At 47.0% G+C, this 23350-nt stretch overlaps 1 protein-coding gene across 5 annotated transcripts in view; it reads right to left on the minus strand.

The window, feature by feature from the left end:
* AGAP1 (ArfGAP with GTPase domain, ankyrin repeat and PH domain 1) overlaps positions 1-23350 on the minus strand; it is a 1249585-nt gene that overhangs the window by 207360 nt on the left and 1018875 nt on the right. For 3 of the 5 annotated variants that reach the window (XM_085645105.1, XM_085645104.1, XM_085645102.1), the window contains one exon: positions 9674-9751. The exons of the other annotated variants lie outside the window; for them this stretch is intronic. In XM_085645105.1, the coding sequence (XP_085501231.1) occupies positions 9674-9751 (78 nt within the window). The remainder of the gene's footprint in view (positions 1-9673; positions 9752-23350) is intronic. 5 annotated transcript variants of the gene reach the window in all.

The raw sequence follows: 23350 nt of genomic DNA on the forward strand, positions 1-23350 counted from the left end.
AGTGTTGTCCTGTTACAGAAGATGTATCCCTGCATTATCTTCATGTTTACCTCATCCGATTTACCTTGTTGTTTTGTTTTCATCGTCTGGTAAGTCTCCTCCTTCTTGTTGCTTTTTGTTTATGACTTTCAATTTGGCGTGTCTTTATATTCTCTTCCTTTTCTTTCTCTCTCCTCCCATTATTGCTTTCTAGATCAGTATTATCTCTTCTCGGTGTTTCTTCTCATTGGTGTGGTCGTCTTGATTAGTGCCATCCCCCCCCTCACATTCTTGTTCTTTTTTATATGACTGTTATGGCTAAAGCCATCTGGCTTCTTGCCATCTCTTCTTCTCTATCCTCTCCTAGTCATCTTTTTTCCCCTCTTTCACTATTGTCCTGGCAACATTCTTTTTTTCTACTTTTCACTTTACCCCTTTATATCCTCTTTCAATTCATGGTTCCTTACTGCTTTATGTCTCCACACACGTGGTGGTCACCCATTCTCATATTTCTACCTTCGGTGGTCCATTTCTTTATCCTCTACTTGTTTTCTTACTGTCTACTTTTTTCTGTCTCTAACTTCTCTTTCTTCTGGTGCCTATCTTTCACCAAACCTTTAGTATGAATGGTCTTCATGTTATCTCTTGGACTGTTAAAGGCATTCGTAACCCTGTTAAAAACCAGAGAATTGTATCTCATCTAGCAAGATTGAAATGTCAAGTTGCTTTGTTGCAAGAAACGCATATCAGATTGCAAGATTTGTCTTCACTGCGTAAACAATAACAAAAATGGTGTTATCTTGTTTCATAAGTCACTAAATGTTCAGTTACTAAATGAGTTTCATGATAATATTGGAAGATGGTTATTTTTAAATGTTTCTGTTGACAATACTCAACTGTCTTTCTGCAATGTTTATGGCCCTAATAGTATTGATTTCGTTTTTTGGAACGAATTTTCTACTCTTCTTTCATCGCACGCAGTTGACGATTTAATTGTAGGTGGGGATTATAATCAACTCACTGGTTTAGTGATGAGAACTTTACACAACATTATTCATCTTGCTTCTAAATTGGAATCTCCAATTGCAGCTATCACTTTAGACGCTGAAAAAGCCTTCGATAGGGTTAGCTGGGAGTTTATGTTCGGAGCATTGAGATGGCATGGTTTTAGTCCTCACATTATTCAACATATTCAACTCTTATACTCTGCCCCTTCTACCTCCATTTGGGTTAACGGTTCTCAATCTAATTATTTCACTCTCCACAGGGGCACTAGACAAGGCTGTCCCCTTTCCCCTCTTCTTTTCATTCTCGCTCTAGAGCCTTTTTTGGAGAAGATTAAGCGTTCATCATCTTATACTGGCTTCAAATTTCAGAACATTGACATTAAATATACTGCTTACGCTGATGATATCTTACTATACATTTCTAATCCTTCTACCTCTTTGCCTGCTCTTTTCTCCCTCCTACAAGAATATTCTCTTGTCTCAGGCTATAAACGAAATATTGATAAATCTGAGGTTTTACCTTTAAATAAATCTTGCCTCTCTCATATGTTTAATGGATCCGGTTTTGAATGGAACCCTACTAGTGTCAAATGTCTAGGTGTACTTTACACAAACACAATTAGAGATACTATCAAGGTTAACCACGCTGACCTATTGAAAAAGTTATCTACATTTGTTGAAAGCTGGTCCCCCCCTTTTCCTTTCCTGGTGGGGTAGACTTGCTTCTATTAAGATGATGCTCCTCCCCATAATCAACTTTTATCTTTCAATGCTTCCTATCTCTCTTCCGCTCTCTTTTTTCAGAACTATTAACCGCATCCTAATAAATATTTTATGGAATAACCGCAAACCTAGGATTTCTCTTTCCCGTCTTCAACAACCCATGGTCCTAGGTGGAGTAAACTTTCCAAATCTTACTCGTTATCATTCAGCTTTTACGTTAAAACAAATTTGGCCTTTCTTATCGTGTTCTCCATATCCTCCTTCGACAGCAAGGAGTTCAATTGAACTTGCACAAATTTTGCCCTTTTCGTTTCTTACAGTTACTCGTTTATCCCAACCCCCAAAGCGCTTCCTTACTCCCATACTCAAGTTCTCCAAAACACTTACCCATTCACTATCTCGCTTTTTCACCTCGCATATTGACTCCTTCCATCAAACCCCGATCTGGTTTAATAAGCTTGTTAAAATTAACAATAAAGCATTATTTCAGAAGGAATGGATTGATAAAGGCATTATCACTTACGTCCATTTACTCAAAGACAACTCCCTGAGGGATTTTTCAGACATCTGCGACTCCTTTCATGTTTCAAACGCACGTTCCTCCCAATACCTCTTACTGTCAAACACACTAGCCCCAATTTTTTCTCAATACAATCCTTCATCCACAAACACTCCTTCCCTTGTCCCTCCACCGGATTTCTCCAATCCCCTTAAAGCTGCCGCTATCTATAAATTACTTTCCCATCCACTAGTTGGAAGGTCTAAGTCCAAGATAGAACTCCTATGGGAGAGGGACCTAGCTCAGGAATTCTCTTTTCAAGTTTGGGACTCTATTTGGTCCAAAATACACACTGCCTCCCGCTCTGCAAGCACCACTCAAGACACTATATTTCTTTTACAATAGACTTTTGCTCACTCCTTCTGACCTCCATAAATTTAAATTGCTAGACTCCAAGAAATGTTGGTCCTGCCCACACGTTAATAGCGACCTGCTCCATATGTTTTTTCATTGCCCTGCAGTTAAATCCCTATGGTCTCGCATCTGGTCCAAACTAAATGATATTTTAAACACTAACTTCCCATTTGGAATTATACATGTATTTTTGGGTGGGTCCTCACCTCTTTGGAACGTTTCATCTAATGTACGTAAGTTTATAGATTTGTATATTGCTATTTCTTTTCAGATTATTACAACCAACTGGAAGGACACTTCAAATATTTCTTACACTGCCTGGTGGAATTTGTTATGTCATCATCCTAGACTTGACCGTGCTTTTGCCACCTCTGTACCTTTACTAATCAAAAAAGACCTTTTATGGTTACCCTTAACTGATTTTCTATCCAGACTTGTCTGAATTTTTCTTTCTTTTTTTCTACCTTTACCTCTCTCCTTTTTATATATCAAATACTCCTTTCTTCTTGTTTTCTACCTATTTATTTCGTTTGTTGCCTCTTTCTCTCTCTTCTCTTTTTCCCTTCTCTATTCCCTCTTTCTTTTTTCTTTTCTCTTCTTTTCTTCCTTCCCCCTTTAAAATCAAAAAACCATAAAGCGGCTTGTCCTAGGTATAGTTCACACTTCCCTTTATGGGATAATTGTATATATGTGATTTTTATCAACATCATATCAATCTTTTCTCAATACCATGTTTTCTCTTGTATTGATGTTTTACTATGTTTAACATATTCAATAAAGCTTTTTAAACTTAAAAAAGAAAGAGGGAAGTGGAAAAGCAGAGTGGAGAGATGGTGGAAAATAAGGGGGGAGAGGCAGAGACTGGAAAGAGAGAAAAGTGGGGAGGGAACGATTGTCTTTTGCAAGCAATTAAATTAGTTTGCAGCAATACCACCAAATCTGAAGTGCGTCTCTATGTGGGATGCATAACCATTTTTAACTACTTCTTAATTCTCGATTTAACATGCTCCTGAGCCCTGTAAACACATCTTGAAAACAGAAAGACAGTCATCTTATTGTAGACTGTTACTGCAGACATTTCCACAGTAAAATACTTTTAAGAGAAATGTCACAAATCGCATTCTCAAAACTCATGTCTTTGAATTTATGATTAAATCTGCCGCACCTTGACAGACCTCCGAAAATCTCCATTCTCTTCTGAACACTTTACTCACCGTTTCGGAGTTCTGCCGAGACATTTCTTTCCTGATTGCAAATGTATTTTCTAGATTAAATTTATGTTTCTGAAGCCTGCCTAAATACGCCAGTACCGCACAGAAGTTTAATGAAGCAAGGAAGATAAGGATCAAAGAGCAGTGGGAGAAGTAAGATGAAGGCGTAATAAGAAAGTGGAGAGGCAAAAGAGGCATGGAGAAACAGAGGAAGTAAGTTCAAGGAGTAGGGAGCGTGGAAGCAAACGAAGGAAGAGAGGCGAGAATGGCTTAAATGCAGTCCTGGGAGAGAAGAAAGGAACTAAGAAAGAGGGAAGTGGAAAAGCAGAGTGGAGAGATGGTAGAAAATAAGGGGGAGAGGCAGAGTGTGGAAAGGGAGAAAAGTGGGGAGGGAAGAGATAAATCAGGAACTGGAGGTGAGATGGAGAAAGGAGTGGTCAGAGAAACTGCACTTGAAAGAGAAGAGGGATGTGGAGACGATGAAAGGAGGGAGGGGAGAAGCGATGGAGAAGAATGGAGCACGCAAAATGGCAAACTACGGGAGAGAGAATGAATTAGAAAGAGAACAAGCATTGGCCGCGCGGCCGTGAAAGCGACGCGGCCGTGAAAATGATCGCGCTAGAAGCAACAGCTGTTTTTTAAGCACACTCGTGCTTGCGACACCATCTGCCTTGCGGGAGCGAGCACCAGTTAATTAGCATGCGCACCGCTGCTCGCTCCCGCAAGGTGGATGCCGCCACAAGCACAAGTATGTGCGTCCAAAAACAGCAGAGTGACGGCTAAAGGTCCTCCTATTTTTTTCCCATATACAGAGTAGACCTTGGCAAAATGTAAATAACACTGGCATAGTTCGTGTAATTTCAGAAATGTTCTTTAACGTGAAACTCTCAAAATGAAGACCTTAAGCTACTTTGGTAATTACATGCTATTCATGGTAAACATTTACCGGTAACACACAGGGACAACAGGACTCGAGTGGCTGTTTTTCAAGGTGCCTTATTTTAAATGGATCCAGCGCTAGGATACATTTTGCACTAAAATATAGTGCAAAATGATTGATTTGCCTTTCAGGTATGTTGGGACGGAAAAGTCCTTTGTATGGTAGTCGAAGTGCACCCCTGCCCTGAGTGTCCCAACTGTAATGATGTCTGGATCCCTAATGCTGATTTTTGTTGTCATGGGCGAACATGGATCATGCTTGTGCACCCTAACATAAGCCTGTCTCACGGATTGCAGTCTTTTTTGACTGGGAGGGTGCCCAAAAATCTACCCTTATAGCGGTAGGCGGCTACTGCCTCCGCCAGGAGTTAAGCAGCAGGACCACGATCAGGGCAGCATACCGTGTAGTAATCAGCAGGAGTGAACAGGTCCTTTTTAGGTCTTGCGCCTAGCGTTGCAGTGCGTAGCACTGCTCGCGCAGCGCGAGACCTCTTGTACGGGGTTCTGAAAGTTGACCACACGCTTGTGCGTGTGATCAGGCTTTCGCCCACTGCATTTGGCTTGAGCGTGTTTTTTTTACAGAAATATGGCATGCAATTGGGCAAAGGCGGGCGCATGTCCCGCCTTTGCTCTGCCCATTCCCAGCCGTGTCTAGCACGCGCAGCAGCGCGCGTTTGCCTCGCTGCCACGCTTCCTCGCCCCTGCTCCTCTGTGGTGCATGCGCACCACTAGTTTCGATTCCCGGCCCTGCTCCTCTGTGGTGCGCGCGCACCACTGTTTCTTTTTTCTTGGGCTCGTTTTCAGAATGGAGCCCGCGGGTGTCTCTGGATGTGCAGGGAACATCGGCAGCCCCTGCCTGGCTACATCTCAAGCACCTGATGCGCTGCACCGGTACGGCGGCGCTGGGCAACATTTCAAAGGCGCTGCCGAGCGTGTTACTACAGCCTGTTCGGCAGAGCTAGGAGGGACACCGCAGGCAGTGTCACGTTAATGGGTGAGCAGGCAAACAGTGTATGTGTTTGTCAGGCTTTGATGGCTGAAAAGATGGTGCTGTTTGCCAGTATGTGACTTTTCTTAACCCCCCGTACTCCCTAGAAGTTGCTGCATGCATGTGGCTGCGCTTGGAGTGGATCAGAAGCACATGCGCGGCGTGTGGGTCTGGCACCAGCAGCTGCTCTGTAATGAGCAGCCATGGCGGGAAATGATTGAAGGCGGAGGATAATTACACCGCTTCTGGTCAGACCATTTTAATTAGAGGGAGTCTGCAGCATGGTGTCTCCGACTCCATGGATTGTCTCGCAGCTCGTCGCAGTTGTGAGGTGGAGGTGTGGGAGCGAGGAATCCGCTTGCTGCACACACCTATGTCCGCACACGCTTCCAGCCTGAATCTGTTCCTTTTGTGGGCAGGTTGCTCTCGCTCGTAATACTGGTCTGAGCGCAATCTGCAGTTTGCTCCCATGTCCTAATACATGTGTATTACAAATTAAGGCTATTCGATATCAATTGCACAACTAAATTTTTATGACACAAAGTTCGGTTATAATTTTAAAAATAGTGTCCCTACAAATGTGTTCTTCCTAACCGATTTTGTGGAATTCTGTGCTGTAGTGACCCTCTCTCAAAACTTTCCAGTAATAAACAAGCACATCATAGTACTGCCACATGGCGTGTAGCCTCTGAAATAAGTGGGGTTTTCTTTAACTGGAATGCCAGAAGCTGCAGCACTGCAAGGTCCTCTTAACCACTTATGAGTTCTCATACTGGACGACATTAAAAGTGGGTACGGAATATAAACAAACATTGACAAAGCCAATAGGTTTCCCTTTTTGAGTGGCAACTGCACTCTCTCCTAACGCTTTTTAAAACTTTTATAGCACGGGTGTTGGCATTTGCAATGCAATAGGTCTCGCATTTGCAAGAGTTTAATCTATTGGCATTGTATATGACAACACCTTTTATCTGTTTTAAAAACAAAATATAAATAAAAGGCATTATCATTTACAATGCCAATAGCTCAAATTCTTGTAAATGCGAGGCCTATTGAATTGCAAATGCTTGTTAACCTTTGTCACTGGAGTGAGGCTTACAGGCTAATTCATTTGAAGTCCTCTGCTGTGTGCTTAACACACCATTGGCCTACATCGGTTTTGGGTGTTGTGATGTGCAGTGCATGTGTGATATATACCTGTGCTTGTTGTATGTGTGTCTTTGAATGGTACAATACATGGATAATGCAGTGCTGTGCAGTATGTGCATGTGCTGGCTGGATGTAAGTGTGCCTGTGAATGGTACAATACATGAAGGAGTCAGTGAATCTATGTTAAATTCATTGTTGGGTGTATGTGTGCTTGTGAAGGGCACAATACATGGAAGACTCAGTAGTATTTTGGGAGACCCTAGGCTGACCAGATGAACATGAGTAGACTAGGTAGAGGAACTCCCCCAGACAGATTTGTGTATTGCTGCATTCCAAGCTAGGTGGGACGCACTGGAGAAAGGGAGAACCAGGCTCTTCTGTATACTTCAAAGGGTGGTCTTTCATTCAGAGAGAGGCCACTGTGAAGGGGCCAGGGCACAAATTTCAAGAAGGAGGTGGGCCTGACAAGTAAAAGAATCATAAGGAGTTGGGCTGAGGCACATCACTGTAGCTGAAATCCAGGTGTGAACCTCTAGTCACTTCCATGGCCTGTGTTGCAGGGGTATCCGATTTGGAGTCCCACCTGCTGTGAAAACCTCCCTGTCAGGAGGACGGGAATACAGAGGAGAGGGCACTTTGAAGGAAGCAGAACCCAAATGCAAACTTCAAAGACTCATACTCTAAATCACATTTGGTGTCAGGAAATAGACTATAAGAAGGGGAGCTTGAGACTCCCAAAACTATCAACTGTCAAACAGCCAGCTTTATGAGTAAGATAAGCTCTGCAAGACATCTGCCTGTGACCAGGACTGGGGCCAAGACCTGTTAGTCTCCCAGCTGGGTGAAGGGACATCACCCAGGGAATCCAAGACCACCTGCCCTTGGACCCTGAAGCACTAGTGCCTGCCGGTCTTCTTGCCAAGGCCAGTGTGCCCTGTGTGGGACAGGAGAGTGTTGGAGGGAGCGAGGTCCAGTGGAGAGATCCTGGCGAGTGGATCCCCTTAACGAGGTGTGTGGAGATGGCTGCAGCCCCAATAGTGTCAGTGTCTTCGTCCCTGACCCCAGAGGAGCCTTGGACTGCGCGACCCACGCTACCACTGCGAGCCAAGTGCTGCAGGGATACTTGGCCCAGTTACTCAGGACCCATAGTAGTTTGGTCCACAGGACATCAGGAGTTCAAGTCAGCAGCCCCCACGGTTGGGCCCAGTAGCTCCTGCTTGCCCTGGGGCCCTCTGAATGGGATTCTGACAGCGTAATTATGTGCAATTTTGAGTAATTCTGCAGTATTTGTTTAAGTGTCGAAAGCAAATTATGTGAATTTCACAGACTCCTAGTACAGAGGCTTCTCTCTCTTTGCTCTAGAATTTACATGGTTCTTATCACTGACAATATTTGCTATGCTCAGAGGAGCATTTGGCATTAGTCTATATGGAGTGGATGATCAGGTTTGCTTTGATCTCAAGAAGGTACTATCCCACTGTTGCTATTGGTATGTAAGTGCGTTTGAATACAAATGTGGGCTGGGATTATAAATCAGCAAAGGTTAATGACTGGATGCGTGCAATGGACTTGTTTACAGAAACAGTCCAACAATTTAAAATTTACAAGAGATTTAATGCCAGTGGCTGGCAAATCGCTAAAACCAACAGCCCAGAACACGGTGACATTAAGAAAAATACTACCCGGTGTAACTATTCCAAAATAAGTCAATTAGCGTCAGGGTAAAAGCTTGCAAGCGCCTGGCCCTCTCGGTGCTCTCCTCGGCACGCGCGCACTCCTTCACCATGACGCGAGAGCGAAGTTTATTTAACCTACTCTGCATTGCACTGACGCTGCTCAGACGCCGACGCCCCCTCCCTCGGCCACCCTAAACGCCGGAGGTTGAATGAGGGACCCCCTCCGCCCGCTCTTCGGTATAATAGCGATCGGTGCCATTTGCAATAATAGGACAACAAGCAAAAAGGCAACTTATAATTGTGTTGTTCAAATGAGGAGTGAAAGGGCCGAGCGAAAAAATGAGGGAGGAGGGGGGCCTGGTCACAAAATAAGTACACATAAAAGCCAATCTGTGCTTATACAAAAGGCGCCGCGCTCCTGCAAAAGGCAAATGCGCAGTCAATTTGTGAACTCTGAACCTGTGCGACCTTTGAGAAGAAACGAAACAGCCCCTCGCATTTACAAGCAAGAACGGCACATGCAAATGCCCCCACCTCCGCCAGCTCCCCTATACCACCCATCAACCCCCCTCCCCCTTCACCACCAGCCCCCCCCCCCCCCCCCCCCCCGGCTCTCGCGCGGGCTGACTCCGGGAAACCATTATGGAGAACGCGTTCTCAAAAAAACCAAATTAAAAGGCTGTTACTTAAATGTCAAAGCACACCATTGTGTTCGGCTACAGATCATTACACCTGATACGAACACTTTATAAAGAGAAAAAAAAACGCCTGTAATAACTCGGAAAATATTACACTGAATGCCCACATGTATAAGGAGGATAAAAAAAACACAGAGGAAAGAGAAAGGTTTTCTTCTCGAGTAATTTAAACATCACCAGACTACGGCTAAAGGGAAAGGTCAAAATTTAAGTAAGCCTAGAAGAACACGGATGGGAAATAAACAGGATGCAGGTGGAAATGGAGGGCGCGGAGGCTGGCATGAGATGGAGCGTGCTGCAGGCGGGAGTCCGCCCAGCACCGCGGTTTTTTGGCGCGAGGTGGAGGAAGCGGGAATGGCAGGTGGAGATGCATGGCTGTCAATGCGTTACCTTCGGTGTTGGTGCCGGTGCCGCTGTATATATTTCGCAGGCTACCAACACGGTTAAGTTTCCATGCTTTGCGCTTGGCTGCATCCAGGGAGCAGAAGGCGGGAGAAAGAGAAAAGAAGGTGGGAACCAGGAGAGAAACAAAGAGTTGAACAAAAGGAAATGGGGAGAAAAGAAAATGTACAAAAACGGAGCATATGCCGGTCACAAACAAGTACAGGCCAGTTCGGTGCAAGGGCCTTACATAAATACACTAAAGGCAGTGCCAGTCCTTTGTTGCTTGTGCTGGGGGACTGACAGGACAACATTGGAAAGTGCTGATATATGGAAAATATGTCACAGAAAAACACACCTACCACCCAAACCCCTTATGTTTTCATTTCATGTCAGTGTTTAAGCTGAACTAAGGGAACCAGGAAATGCTGCACAGGTGTTTGATATTTAAGAACATCCTTAAGGGATCATCACCGCTCCGAAGCGATCAGGCAGGTATATTTAAGATTCAGTGTCTCTCTCTAAGGGTGGGTGAGGGATTTGCTGGGTTCATTCAATGCTAGATGTCAGGCTTATTTCTCCCAAGCTTGATGGTTTCAGGGATTGTACCGTACTCTTTACCTACTGGCTCAGAACTTCATTAACTATCCAGCTGTGGCTGGTGTGGAGCAGCCAATGCCTAGCTCTATAGGAGATGAAGTGAAGGTTGATAAACATAGTATGACATAGTATTATCATGACCAATGTCCATATTTAAGCAGAGGTAATAATTTCACATTAAATAGCTCTTCCATACACAATATGAACCGTAGAACAAGTGCAAACAAGCACCTTGGAAGTCCAAAGTTATGACCACAAAGGACCTAATGTAGAGTTTGGCGTACGGGTAATCCATCACAAATGTGACATGCATTTCGTCCACCTTATTAAAAGTGCAATGGATATAATGAGCTTATATTAGGGTGGGCAGGATATCAGTCACATTTGTGACAAAGTACCCATCCGCCAAACTGTAAATCAGGGCCAAATAATTTTAATACAAAAGTAAGACTAGCATGTTAGAAGTCAGGAACAGCTGCAGTTTGTGCTGGCCATAGTGAGGAGTTGGAGACGGCTGTCCTGGGACTTTGGAGTTACTGGAAGGCAGACAGTGACAACTCCACAAGATACCAGTGCCACTAGGAACTGGATTTGGGCATCAACTAGGAGGCGAAGTGCAGCGGGGATGCATATGCACAACACACAGGATAGAGTCACAAGCTTAGACTTTATGCCACAAAGCAAAGAAAAAACAGAGGTGATGGGGAATACTTGCATTAAGTTTAACCATTGGCAATCATTGGGGTAGCATTCCAACCCATCCTTCTTTTGCCCACCATGCCTCCTTAGCTGTGACCCAGTCATATGCAAATGAGTCTTGTCACTCCATCAATAGGAAAAGTTCTGTTCAAACTGCTAGGCCAGATCCTTCCTGAACTGTATCACAAGCAATCCAAGACAGGTTGCACCCTAGCTGAGGCTCGTCAGTCAGGTGTAGCTTGGTTCCAGAGACACAATGAGCACAGGACTCCCGTCTGGGCATGCCATTGGCTACTTAGGACGCAACATCAGATACACAAAAGGTGATGAGAGGAATACTTGCAATAAGTCTAATCACTGGCAATTACTCGGAGTGATATTCCAACCCATTGTTCTTTTGCCCAACATGCCGCCTCAGTTTGGACCCAGCCATTGTTCTTTTGTCCACTATGCCATCTCAGTTTGGAACCAATCATATGTAAATCAGTCTTAACCATGCTCCAACAGGGACAAATAAGCCCAAACAGAACTCCCCGGCCAGTTCCTCTCTTAACTACAACACAAACAACCCAATACAGGTTTTACTCTGACTGTGGCTGCTTAATTGGGTGTACCTTGGTTCCAATAGCAGAGTGATCACCAGACCCACGTCTGCAGATACCCGGTCTTGGGTGGCTTGTGTTACGGTTCAGGTAAGACCTGGCCTGGCAGTTCAGACTGGACAGCTCTTATTTGAGCAGAGTCAAGACTGATTTACATAAGCCTGGGTTCAAACTGAGTTGGCATGGTGGGCAAAAGAATGATGGGCTGAATGCTACCTCGAGTGATTGCCAGTGGTTAAACTTATTGCAAACATCCCACCCATCACCTTTTGTGTGCTTGTGACAAGGAAGAGAACATCATGTAATGGGGAGATTCTCTCAGGATCCCAGAAATGAGATGTTGCCATTCTGGAACTGCTACCACAGGGCTGAGTCACTACCACTAAGAAAAAAGTACTGGTAGGTCTGTCACTAGGGGTGAGCCGCCTCCATAGAAGGATCGCTATAGAGGTGTACCCCAGCAACTGAGGGATTCTTCACAGTCGTGCAGTCTCCTCCCTGGCTAGGCTGACTCTCTTCATGGGTGAACAACTCCGTACATCTCTGATTGAAGGGGGGTTAGGAGGGGGAAGGGTTTGCTGCTGCTGGTCTTCGTTGCTTGCTCTTTCACTAGGGCAGCATAATAGTTGGCACACATAAGGTGTTCCAGAAGGAGGGCTCATCCTAACATGAACATGGTAGGAAAGAATTAAGCACCTCCTGGAAGAGTCGGATTACATTGGTTTCTCAAGGTGATTTAAAATACTGTCAGGAGAGGTCCAGTACTTATAAGGCTTTGGAAAGGTGTTGAGGGGTTCACAGCTTATAACAAGGAAAGGGCATTGTGCAAATGTGAATGCAGCATGACCAGACAAAGAAAGGAAGATCTTTTAATAGGGCTGCCCGGGGTAGCTAGATATTTGATCACTGCTGGTTCAGCAGTGGCTCTGAAGAAAGGAAGCGCACATGAAGGAAAGCATGCAAATGAAGATCGTATCAAGTCTCAGCAGAGTTGAGCTGTCTGAACAGCACTTGTAGACCCCCAATCCCTCCCCCCCCCCAAAAAAAATGGATCTCAATCTCGTACGGTCGTTATGGTGTTTACACAGAAAGGGTGGGAAACAGTGACTCTGTGGGAGACTGCATTGATTTTACAGAGAGGCTAGTAGGAATTACTCGTAAAATGTTGGCATACTGACACCAATCAGATAGCTTAGCCACCACAAGCTTGGCAATCTTACTCAGCTCATGTAAAGGGGGAAATATATGGGTCAACCGAAGGCACCTTGCTATCGCCACCTGACCCACCAGTGGCCACCTACAGCACTGCTGGGCACCATCAAACCTTCTACCTCACATTTCTCTGGGCATCAGAGCACACAGGGTGAGCTTGAATAGCCTAATAGAGAGGTGAAAATGTGATTTGAGAAGCCGTAAGCTACTTGCAACCAAGTACGTTTGCTGCACCAGTGCCTCGGAGGAAAAAAGCAAGGAGAGAGGCTCATTCAATGCATTTTGGATGGATCCGTAAGGGACAAGGTCACTTTACAGGCCCTTTCAATGTTTAGTGTGTCAGACTACATGAAAGCCCCCCACAAGTTTCCACAAGGGGCCTTCATCCCATGGATCAAAGCACAGACTCACAGACAGAGGTCAGAGCAGGGCCATTAGTTGGTGATTACCAGCCTAAACCAGATTGGAAGTGATTACTTGGCATGAGATGGAGAGTTATGCCAGTTCATTCAGACATCTGCCATCGCTGCCCGTCTTCTAAATTAAAAGGGTGCAGTGACGTGCACTGACAGTGTGACCTGGAGGGGACGTAAGAACTAAACAACCCAGGGGCCAAACTTGAATCCCACGTCCATACTGCTAAAAAGACTGTGACAGAAAGTAAACTGTTCTCCCTGACCTCTAATCTGCCATTTGTGAACATCTCACAGCTGCAGCAGAGTACCCGCCCGCACATCCTAAGGGGAGGAACATAATCGGGGGAGGGGGGTGGGGAGAAGGAGGTTGGAAAAGTTTCAGTGAAAGCTACCACAACGTCATGCTGGTCAGAAGTGCAGCTCAAAAGAGGTGTAGGCAACTACCCTGGCTCCCACTTTACTGCCTCAAGCACAGTTGCACACAATGTTTGTTGGCGGTTGCTTGGTAAACTAGTGCGTGCAAAGTCACTTCATTGTCTTATGACGAGGAACATCACGCTACCATGTCCATAGAACAAAATGCAGATATAGTATTGCTCCCCTTGGCTGCCAAGCCAAAAACAGAACTCAAACTCATCAGTAATGCGTGAACCCATATTCTTGGGAGGTGGCCATTAATGCAGCTTAAGTAATCATTGTTAATAAATATCCTGTACTACTTGAATCATAATCCACCTTGTGATATTTCCCTTGCCCGTTAGGATTGCAGTACTATTTCATGAGCTTGCTTTCCCTTCCGTGAAACATATTTTAAGTGTACATCGAACAACCACTCACATGTTTAGGCTCACCGAGACATGTGTTTTATACTTGAGCAACGGCACATGATGTCAAAAACAATACATGCCAGTACATTTGCATTTTGCAAAATAGTGGAATTTAAAACAATACGTTTTCTTTAGCCTCTTGCTTGCTATGCTTTACAAACAATTCAACACTGTGTATTTATACATGCTATCCCTTCGGTATATGGTCTAGAACACACAGAGATCAAGGTCAACTTACACTGTAAAAGCAAGCGTGGCATAACTCAAGTGGTACTTTATACTGAATGGTGAGAAAATTCAATAGCAGGTTTGGTGATTTTATGCAAGTGTTGTTCAAGTCAAAACGGTACACTTATTAAGACAGGTTGTCTGATTTGTTTGTGTTATTTATCTCTGACTCTTCCGGTGTCTCTGCATTACACGCCTTCTATTTTTTTTAAAGCTTTTTTGAAAGTCACTAATCAAATCAGATTTGCACTTTTCACAAAAAGGTAGAGAAATCCACTATTTAAAATGGTGGCTGTTGAGATCGTTATCACATTTTGATTCGTGAATTGCAAAGAATTCTATGTTTTTCCTGATCTATAATTTGAGTTTTCCACAACTCTTGGTCCTCCAACTACTGTAGTGTCTTTTAGTCAGACACGTATTATGTTGCCTCCCCTTTCCTGTGGACATATTTTTTACACAGCACGAAAGTGACAAATCTTTTTTGATTCCTGAATTTCAAGATGCAAAAAAACCCTCAAATATAATTCTAGCCAGCCCATCAACAGGCAATCACATCTGTCTGTAAATTCACATATGATTGACAGGTTTTTGGAATAACTGAACTTTAAATAGCAGAAATATACAAAAGTGTTAACCCTTTCAAGCCCACCTAGCATCTTTTTCAAAGGCTTATCCCTTAAAAATGTCATCAATCCACAAAAGCATGCGTTCGGAGTTAAGTTCTATTTTCTTGCCAAATATGGTGCAAATCCATTCAGCCACCTTTTTTCATCCAAAACACACACACACCCTGATATTCAGCGCGACCTACAATTTATAATAACTGTTGAGTGTGTGGAAAGGGCATGAGACATCCAAGAGGCACAACCTCCAGTGGGTAATGATGCATCTCACCTCACACAATTTTGGTAATAATTACTGCAACTATAGCTCATGCCATGCCATTTTGTTATGCGGAAAAGTAATAAACACTTTCATTAAACTGCAGCTGAGTAGCTGAGTTACAAAGGGGTAAACATCGATTACGCCTCGTGACTACTAGCCAAGTTTGATTCCTCTTCAAAATCATGGTAATAGACAGTAAGTTCTGTTTTCTCACGTCAGTTAAGCTACACTATAGTTATTACATGGGATTTGGTGTTTGCAATGTGCAACAAAAATGTGATTATCAGTACACTTGCTCTAAACACTTGATGTACAAGTTACTTACCTTCGGTAACGATGTATCTGGTAGAGATGATTCTAGCCGCAGATTCCTTCACATAGAATTATCCCCAGGCGTGAGACTGGATCCGGAAACTTTTTGCCACAGCATCCCTGCGTGCCGGGGTTGGGGCGACATCACGCGAGTCCGCCCAGGCGTCGTCCGCGTACGTGACGTCAGCGAGGTCATATAAGACCCGCCCCGGCGCGCCCATGTCAGTTTTATTCAGAGAACTTTTCCGCACCACAACGCGGAACCACCAGATAAAAAACTGTGGGAGCATGGAAACAGTGTGCGAAGAGCAGAACAATTGGAAAGAAACAGTGACTAACAACACCACCAGGGTAGTGCCAACACTGCAGAACCCAAGGGCAGGGGAAGAAGAAAGAAGAACAAACAGAAACCTGCGCAGTCACCCTGTCAGCACATAGACAACCTCCCATCCCTGTGCCCCGGAGGCAAGAACAGGCGTAAAAGTCATGGCACACGTAGGAAGCCCACCCCCCTCATCCTGAGCAAGGAATGGGACCAGACCCAAGACAGACAGGAACAACAAACCTCCAAGCCACCCCAACCTAGAGGGCAACCACCCACAAGGGACAAGGGCAAGACAAGGCCAGATGACCCTTAATCAGAGGGTAGCGAGGGCTGGAGGGGGGGATGGAGGACAGGGATAGAAAGCAATTCTGCCCCAAACCTGGAGTAGCCCGAGCAGCAGGGCACCGGAGCACCGGAACCCCATCCACCAAAGGAGGAATGAACTGCCCCCAGACGGAGCCACCCGTCAAGAACAAGGAAGGCACTCACAGGAGACACAGCCCCCCACCGGGAGGCGAGTACCAAAGACCAACCCAAGGGTCCTCGCAGAATAGGGGAGGAAGGGCGGGCCGTGAAGGAATCTGCGGCTAGAATCGTCTCTACCAGATACATCGTTACCGAAGGTAAGTAACTCGTACATCTGATAGAGACTACTAGCCGCAGATTCCTTCACGTAGAATAGGTACCCTAGCAATACCCCCTGGGAAGGAGGGTCTGCGAAAGGACCCCACCAGCCAATGCAGAACAGAGGGCCCCACAGGGAACCAGATAGAGCCTCGCCCCTGCCAGGCCAAGGGAACCCCCACAAGCAGGACCCCACCGACCCCAAGGGGATGTAGGAGGGAAAGAAGGCTGAAGAGGCTCGTACACTCACAGCAGAGGAACCAAGGGTAAGGACTGAGAGGCCGAAGCACCCCACTCTCCCACAAGGCAACATAGCTTCCGCCCAATGCCAAGACAGGAAAAGCGGAAGAAAAAGAAGAAGAAGCCCAGAGGACCCAAGGAAACTAGGGAAAAGAAGGCAAACCCACCCCAGATGGAGAGCAGCCTGACAGCCAGAACAGTGCCGGCAGTCAAAGCCAGAAGCAAGAAGAACAGCCCGAGGCCCCAGGAAGTCCGAGTAGGCGACGCCCGGCAAGGGAGACACAGGATCATCCCAGACCTCAGGACAGGATCAGGGAGAGGAGGAGATGCCCGGGCCACCACCACGAGTGGCCGTGAACACAACCTCAGGAAGCAAAAACAACCTACCTAAACCCCATGGAGAACAGGCACCAGAAGGCGACCAGAACCCTCTAGCAGAGCGCAAGCAATATGACAGCTACCACTACCCCACATAGGGTACGTTAAGTCTCAAGATATGGGAACCCTCTTTGAAAGAACTTCTGCAGCAGAGGAAAAAACAAAAGAGCCACGGGGAAAAAAACACTCCCGCTGAAGGCTTGACAAGCAGCCCAAGCAAAGCAGAAGGCCCAATCTCAGGGCCAAGTCTGCGCAACAACTCCTGCTGAACCACACACAATCAACATAAGGGTCGTCCAGCAGCCAAAAATGCCAAAGTCCCAAGGAAGGACGTAAACGGCTAGAAAACACACTGCACAGTCAGAACAGCCGGCCTAAGAAGGCCCAGAATCAACCCAACTCAGAAGTCACTGAGGAGGAGGAGGACGGAGCCCTGCCAAGAGCCTTTGGATGGCGGTGTCTGCCGGGGCATGGAACAACAGGCTGCCATCAAACGGAAGGTCGATGAGTCGCTCCCGAATATTCTCAGGGAATACTCCGTCCCGAAGCCAAGCATGGCGACGGAGAGCGACAGAGGAAGCTATGGCCCGGCCCAGCACCTCCGAGATGTCCAGAGCGGAGCAGAGAATAAACGCCGCAACCTCCCGGCCATCTAACGCATGATGCCGCAAGTCCACCAGGCCAGACTCCTGGGATGCTGCAGATCCCAGAGACTCCGCCAAGTCCCACAAAGAGGAGGAGGCCATAGCCAGCACACACAAGGTGTTAAGGGCCTGCAGGGCCGCACTGGTCGAGGCGAACATGTTGCGTCCCCAAGAGTCCAGCCAGCGGGCCTCTCGGGACGGCGGAGTCAACAGCGGCGGCAGGGAGGGAAAAGCAGTCCGCAAAAGGGGGCTGGCGGCTGAGGGGTGAAGGGAAAGACCTGCTGCTCTTCCGAAGAACACCTCTGCCCCCGGAAGGGTGGGGAGCCGCCCTTCGACGCTGGTAAAAAATACACCACACTACGACCAGTCTCCGGGGAGGACGACACCAATATGCATGCCTCCGGAGAAGGAGAAACTGAAGACGAATCTGCAGTATGACCTTTGCACGGAGCTGTAGAATCCGCTGCCTGAGGTAGGACGTCGGCACAAGCCGCCGTCGCCGGACAAGGGACCTCCAAGTCACCCCGCACCGGAGACCGGAGTGGAGACCGGAGTAGAGCTGGAGCCGCACCGGCTCGGTGGCGGCGCCGGAGTGACGCCGACCCGACCCCCACCGAGGCAGCCACCTGCGCGGGGGATCGAGACGGGCCTGGGGAGTGTCACGAAGCCCTCCGACAGCCGCGGCCCAGAATGAGGCGAAGATCGCTCGGCAACCTATGCGGCAGAGCCAGGGTCGATTCAACCTCCGACTCGCCCTCCGACAAGGCAGCCACCTGTGTGGAGGGACGAGAAGGGCCCGGAGAGGGACGAGAGGTCTCCCCTCGACCTCGACCCGGAGCGGGACAAGGAAGGCACACCGACCTCCGTGGCTCCGCACGGTCCAGCGGCTGCCGGCGCCGTAGCGGCGTCACCTCGGCCATAGACAGGACCACCCTGTCAAAGGACCGAGAGGGGTCGGGGATGCGCCCCTAGTCCCGGCGACCTACCGTGACACCACAGGGACCCCCGCGGGAGTTTGCGGCAAGGCAGAGATGCCGTGGCCTGAAGGAGGTGCCCCAGAGGAGTCTCACCCCAACAGTACCACATCCTCCAAGCCTGGATCCAGACCTGCCGGAGCCACCGGCGGCGCCGCAGAGGGCCCTGTACAGAGCGAGGGATCCGCCGACGCCCCAGGAGGGGAAGGAGGAGGAGACGCCAGCGAGGCCCGCAAAGCCGCCGCGTATGTCTCCATTTGGACTCTTGACGCCCCCACACCAGGAAACGGTGGATAGGACGACACGCGGGGCCGCATCACCCGCAGAGAGTCCACGCCCCCGGGAGGCCGGAAACCAGCCCCTGGGGACAAACTGCGACACTTACCCACCAGGGAGCGGCGCTCAAGTGACATCGGAGAAAGGCGAGGACGACGACCACGGCCGAGTCTGAAGCAGTCTGTCGAAGCAGACCGAGTGAGAGGACGTCGACCTGGAGAGACGCGCCGAGTAAAGTTTCATCCGGCGCTCCCGCCGCAACTTCGGCTTCAACTGTTGGCACTGCGTACAGTCTGTGGTGACGTGATCCTCCCCCAAACACCACATACAAATGAGGTGAGGGTCCGTCACCGACATAAGATGCCCACAAGACGTGTATGTCTTAAAGCCCGAAGGCATTCGCACACTGTTCCACTAAAAAATTGAAGAAAAAAGGGGCCTAACAGGCCCGTAGCAAGGATCGGATCCGCGTTGCACACGGAAAAGGAAAAAACTGACGTGGGCGCGCCGGAGCGGATCTTATGTGACCTCGCTGATGTCACGTATGCGGACGACGCCTGGGCGGAGTCGCGTGATGTCGTCCCGCCCCCGGCGTACAGGCATGCTGTGGCAAACAGTTTCCGGATCCAGTCTCACGCCTGGGGTAAATTCTATGTGAAGGAATCTGCGGCTAGTAGTCTCTATCAGATATAGATAACATGTTGCTGGGCCATGTGTACCACCATTGGCAACTCACACACAAACACAGCGATATTTGATAGAACCCTGAACTGCTAACAGTATAAAAAAATGAGCTAGTTGAATGTTCTGGACAGTCCTTCCTTACCAGCAAATTCCATAAAGTACTTCACACTTGGAGGCGAAATTGTGCAGTCTCTATGGAACCACTGCAGACAAACAGAAGGGTATGGAAGTAATTCTATAGGATCTAAAGAAAAGATTCTATTTTAGACCAACAATAAAAGTGTCTTTAACCCCTTGAGTGCCCGCCCCTTTCCCCGCCCTGTGCCGGGCTTTTCATTAGCGGGCGGGGTTTATGACGAGCTGGTCTCGTCATGGGCACAGCGCAACCGCGGCCCATGACGAGACCAGCTCGTCATGGGCACTCAAGAGGTTAATGTTAACTTCTGAGAGCTCTACCTCACTGAATTCTAAAACCTAGTAGCTCATCAGAGTGGTCTTCCTGTGCCAATGTCAGGCTTGCTCATGTCACTTTTTAACGACATGCATTCTGGGTGTTTGGAGAGTTCCCAGTATAAGACACAGACATAGGAATGTGGAAGCAATAATGAAGAGCAGCTTCTTTTTTAGCCATTTTGACTAGCGAGTACACACTTGGCACAACTTTTAGAAATTTCGAAGAACCACCTGACAGAAGAGTCATCTTTGTTCAGAAGGTGAAGCAAAGATAGGTGTCTGTTTCGTTTGCCCATTTCGCTCATTTTCCAATCTAATGTACACAAAGCAATTTCCAGATTGCCAAAAGTGTTGTGGGTAACGATTTCCAAAAAAGCTGGTTTACTTTTCCACTGGTAACGGAGCTGTTTTCCCTTCTGTTCATATCTGAATGTAGATGACATTTTCTCAAAGCACCAACTCTAACAGTGAAGAGACTATTCTCACTAATGTTTGGGGACCAGCACTTATTTAGGTTTATCATACTTTGACCCAAATCAAGAGAGCGTAAAACACACCAGGGGGAGAGGAAGAGAATGACAATAACGACGACAAATGGAGGAAGCAGTAACCTGCCCGCAGGAGACAAAGGGGAAGCGAGTGTCTAGCGGCGGATGGAACAGACATGTGGTGGAATCAAGAGTAGGCAGCCTTGGTAAATGGCACACTAACTTTCAATAGCGCCAGACGTGGGTTTCTGAACAAAATTATGGGCACCAGAACTTATTCTTTTACAATGTAAGCATCTCAAATGGCTTCACAGAGCCCCTCTTCATGCAAAATCTTTACATATATAAAAAAAAATTGTTCGATAACAGGGATCCAGTCTCATTCGTGATGTTGGATCTATTGGCTGTGCTCAACACCCTAGACCACTCACATTTGTGGTCTATAATCGGGCAGATGTCCAGGGTGTGGAAACGAACAAATGGGTCTATCCATTTCGCAAAGACCCGCCATGGTCACCAGTTAGCAGCTATGTTCTTCAGGCATCATAACTGTACAATGGCTACTTTCAGTCCCATCACCAGGCATTATAATTGATAGCAAAATGTATGCAAATAACATGTGTATAAGGGTTCTGCCACCTGTCAATCTCACAGAAAATGTAGTCTTTAACAAAGTATTCAAACCTATTCAGAATTGAGCGAATGCCAAACGACGGAAAAATTCATAAAAATCTGACAAAACATAGAAGCGCAATCCAACAGCTTCAACGAAGCTGAGAAATGTAAAACTCTGAGTAATACTTTTGGATTTCGATATAGCAATTGCAAAAAAGTGAAGTTCACCACTGCTTTCTATAAAGCGCCTTCATACTGTATGACAATCCTGTGAGAACTCCACAGGGCTGTGATCGCTAGTGCAAGTGTGGTCTTCAAACTACACTTTGACATCTCGTCTTTTATGGAGAAAACAAAAAGTGAAAAGATGTTGGTGGACAAAAACGTAGCATTAGGAGCAGTGGTTAATTCACCTAGAGGGTTCCACATCACCTCTACACTAGAAAGGCTGAATGGTTGCCTTTTTCAATCGCGGATGTAATTTGGTGTTTTGGCACTGGCATTGAAAAGGGCTTGCGTGTATAGTCAAGCGCTGCGGGGGGTGGGAAAGGGCTTGGGTGGGTGGGAAAGGGTAGACTGCGGTAGATGAAAAGTGCTGGAGGCAGATGGCTAGAGGAAATAAGGTATGGCAGGAGGATAGATGGGAAGGCAAGTCAGGAACATGTGCTACGGAATGCTTCTTCTATACCTGCACTCACGCTGTGACAACAAGTGAATTGCCACTGCTTTACAGATGTATGTGTTAAAAATTTCAGTTGTGGTTAACAGCATAATAGGATTCTACAAAAACACCAATGCAGTTCCGAAAAAGAGGAGCTTGAACTGACATGGACCCCCCTATATCTGCACCGATGCAGGAAGAATCTTCCATGCTTGGTAAGCAATAATTGAGCCACGTTCGTTCCAATAATGAAATCTACTGAGGCATGGATTTGCAGGTCTCATAAACACATATTTAAAAAATCATTGCCCCCCCTCCTCCCTTTCCCGGCGGCAGCCCAGGATCAGAAAAAAATGTCCTTAATAAAAGGCCTAAATTGTGCGATCAGATTTCAAAGACACTGACTGGTTCAAGAAGCCTAATCAAAGCGGTAATTATTTAACGACAAGCACTCATGCTTCTTAACAAGGCCATAATTGCCTGGCTGTGATCGCTGGAGCAGTGGTTTGAAAGGTGGAACATACAGCCATTACCACAAGCGTTTGATGTGCCACGCAAGCAGAGTGGCGTACATGCATGCCATCTTCAGTGCTTCTCTGTTTTCTGGCTGCTCCCGTGCCCTATGTTGCCTAAAAACATGGCTGCCATTTACCCCAAGATCAAACTGCTCCGTGTCGGTGCTGTCGGATAATTTTCGTACAGCAAGCACATGTCGACGACCAGAAGATAAGAAATCTGGAAGCCTACCACGCTTGAACAGCAGATAAAGTGCTCTGTCAGAAGGAAGAAGCGGATGGTGGGATGCAAGGCAGAAAACCCAAGGCTAACCCAGTGCCCTCTTCCACGAATCTACTCAATAGTCTTAGTGTGGTGTTTTTTAGGTCTCGCCTTGCTATCGCGCAAGCGATCGCAAAGCGAGACTATTGTAAAAGGGCATTTCAAAGTGCTCCCAAAAAGCGGATTGCATTGCTAGCACGCACACAATCACGCGCTTGGTGCCGCCATGCACTCCGCTTTTTGGGAGCACTTCAAAGGGTTCGCTCCCTCGCCTGGAATGCGCTCCCCCGCCCCCAAGCGCGCGCGCGCCATGCTCCGCCGGGCTTGTTTGTTTTCGCATGATCGCGATCACTTTCACTTTTTCTTTTCGCGTGCTTGTTATTTCTAGGCATTGGGAGATTAAGGGATTCGCCCAAATCACAGGCTTTTGAGCTGACGCCGAGATCCGTCCCTGGCTCCCCAGTATCAACAATAGCGATCGCAAAATCGCTTTCACTGCCGCCTGCTACTTGTTTTAATTAGCTTGCGCTTGTTTCTAGTGCCACTGTACCGACATTAATAACTGGTGTGTGACTCTGTGCGTTGTGTCTTTTTCTCCATTACAGAATGAATGAGTGCTGGGTGAGTCTGTAAAGGGGCCATCCCGTGTGGAGATAAAACAGCTGTCTTATTTCTAGGCATTGGGAGATTAAGGGATTCGCCCAGAATCACAGGCTTTTGAGCGGACGCCGAGATTCGTCCCTGGCTCCCCAGGACCAACAAT

Source organism: Triturus cristatus, chromosome 3_1 (genome assembly GCF_964204655.1).
Source record: "Triturus cristatus chromosome 3_1, aTriCri1.1, whole genome shotgun sequence".
Lineage (NCBI taxonomy): Eukaryota > Metazoa > Chordata > Amphibia > Caudata > Salamandridae > Triturus > Triturus cristatus.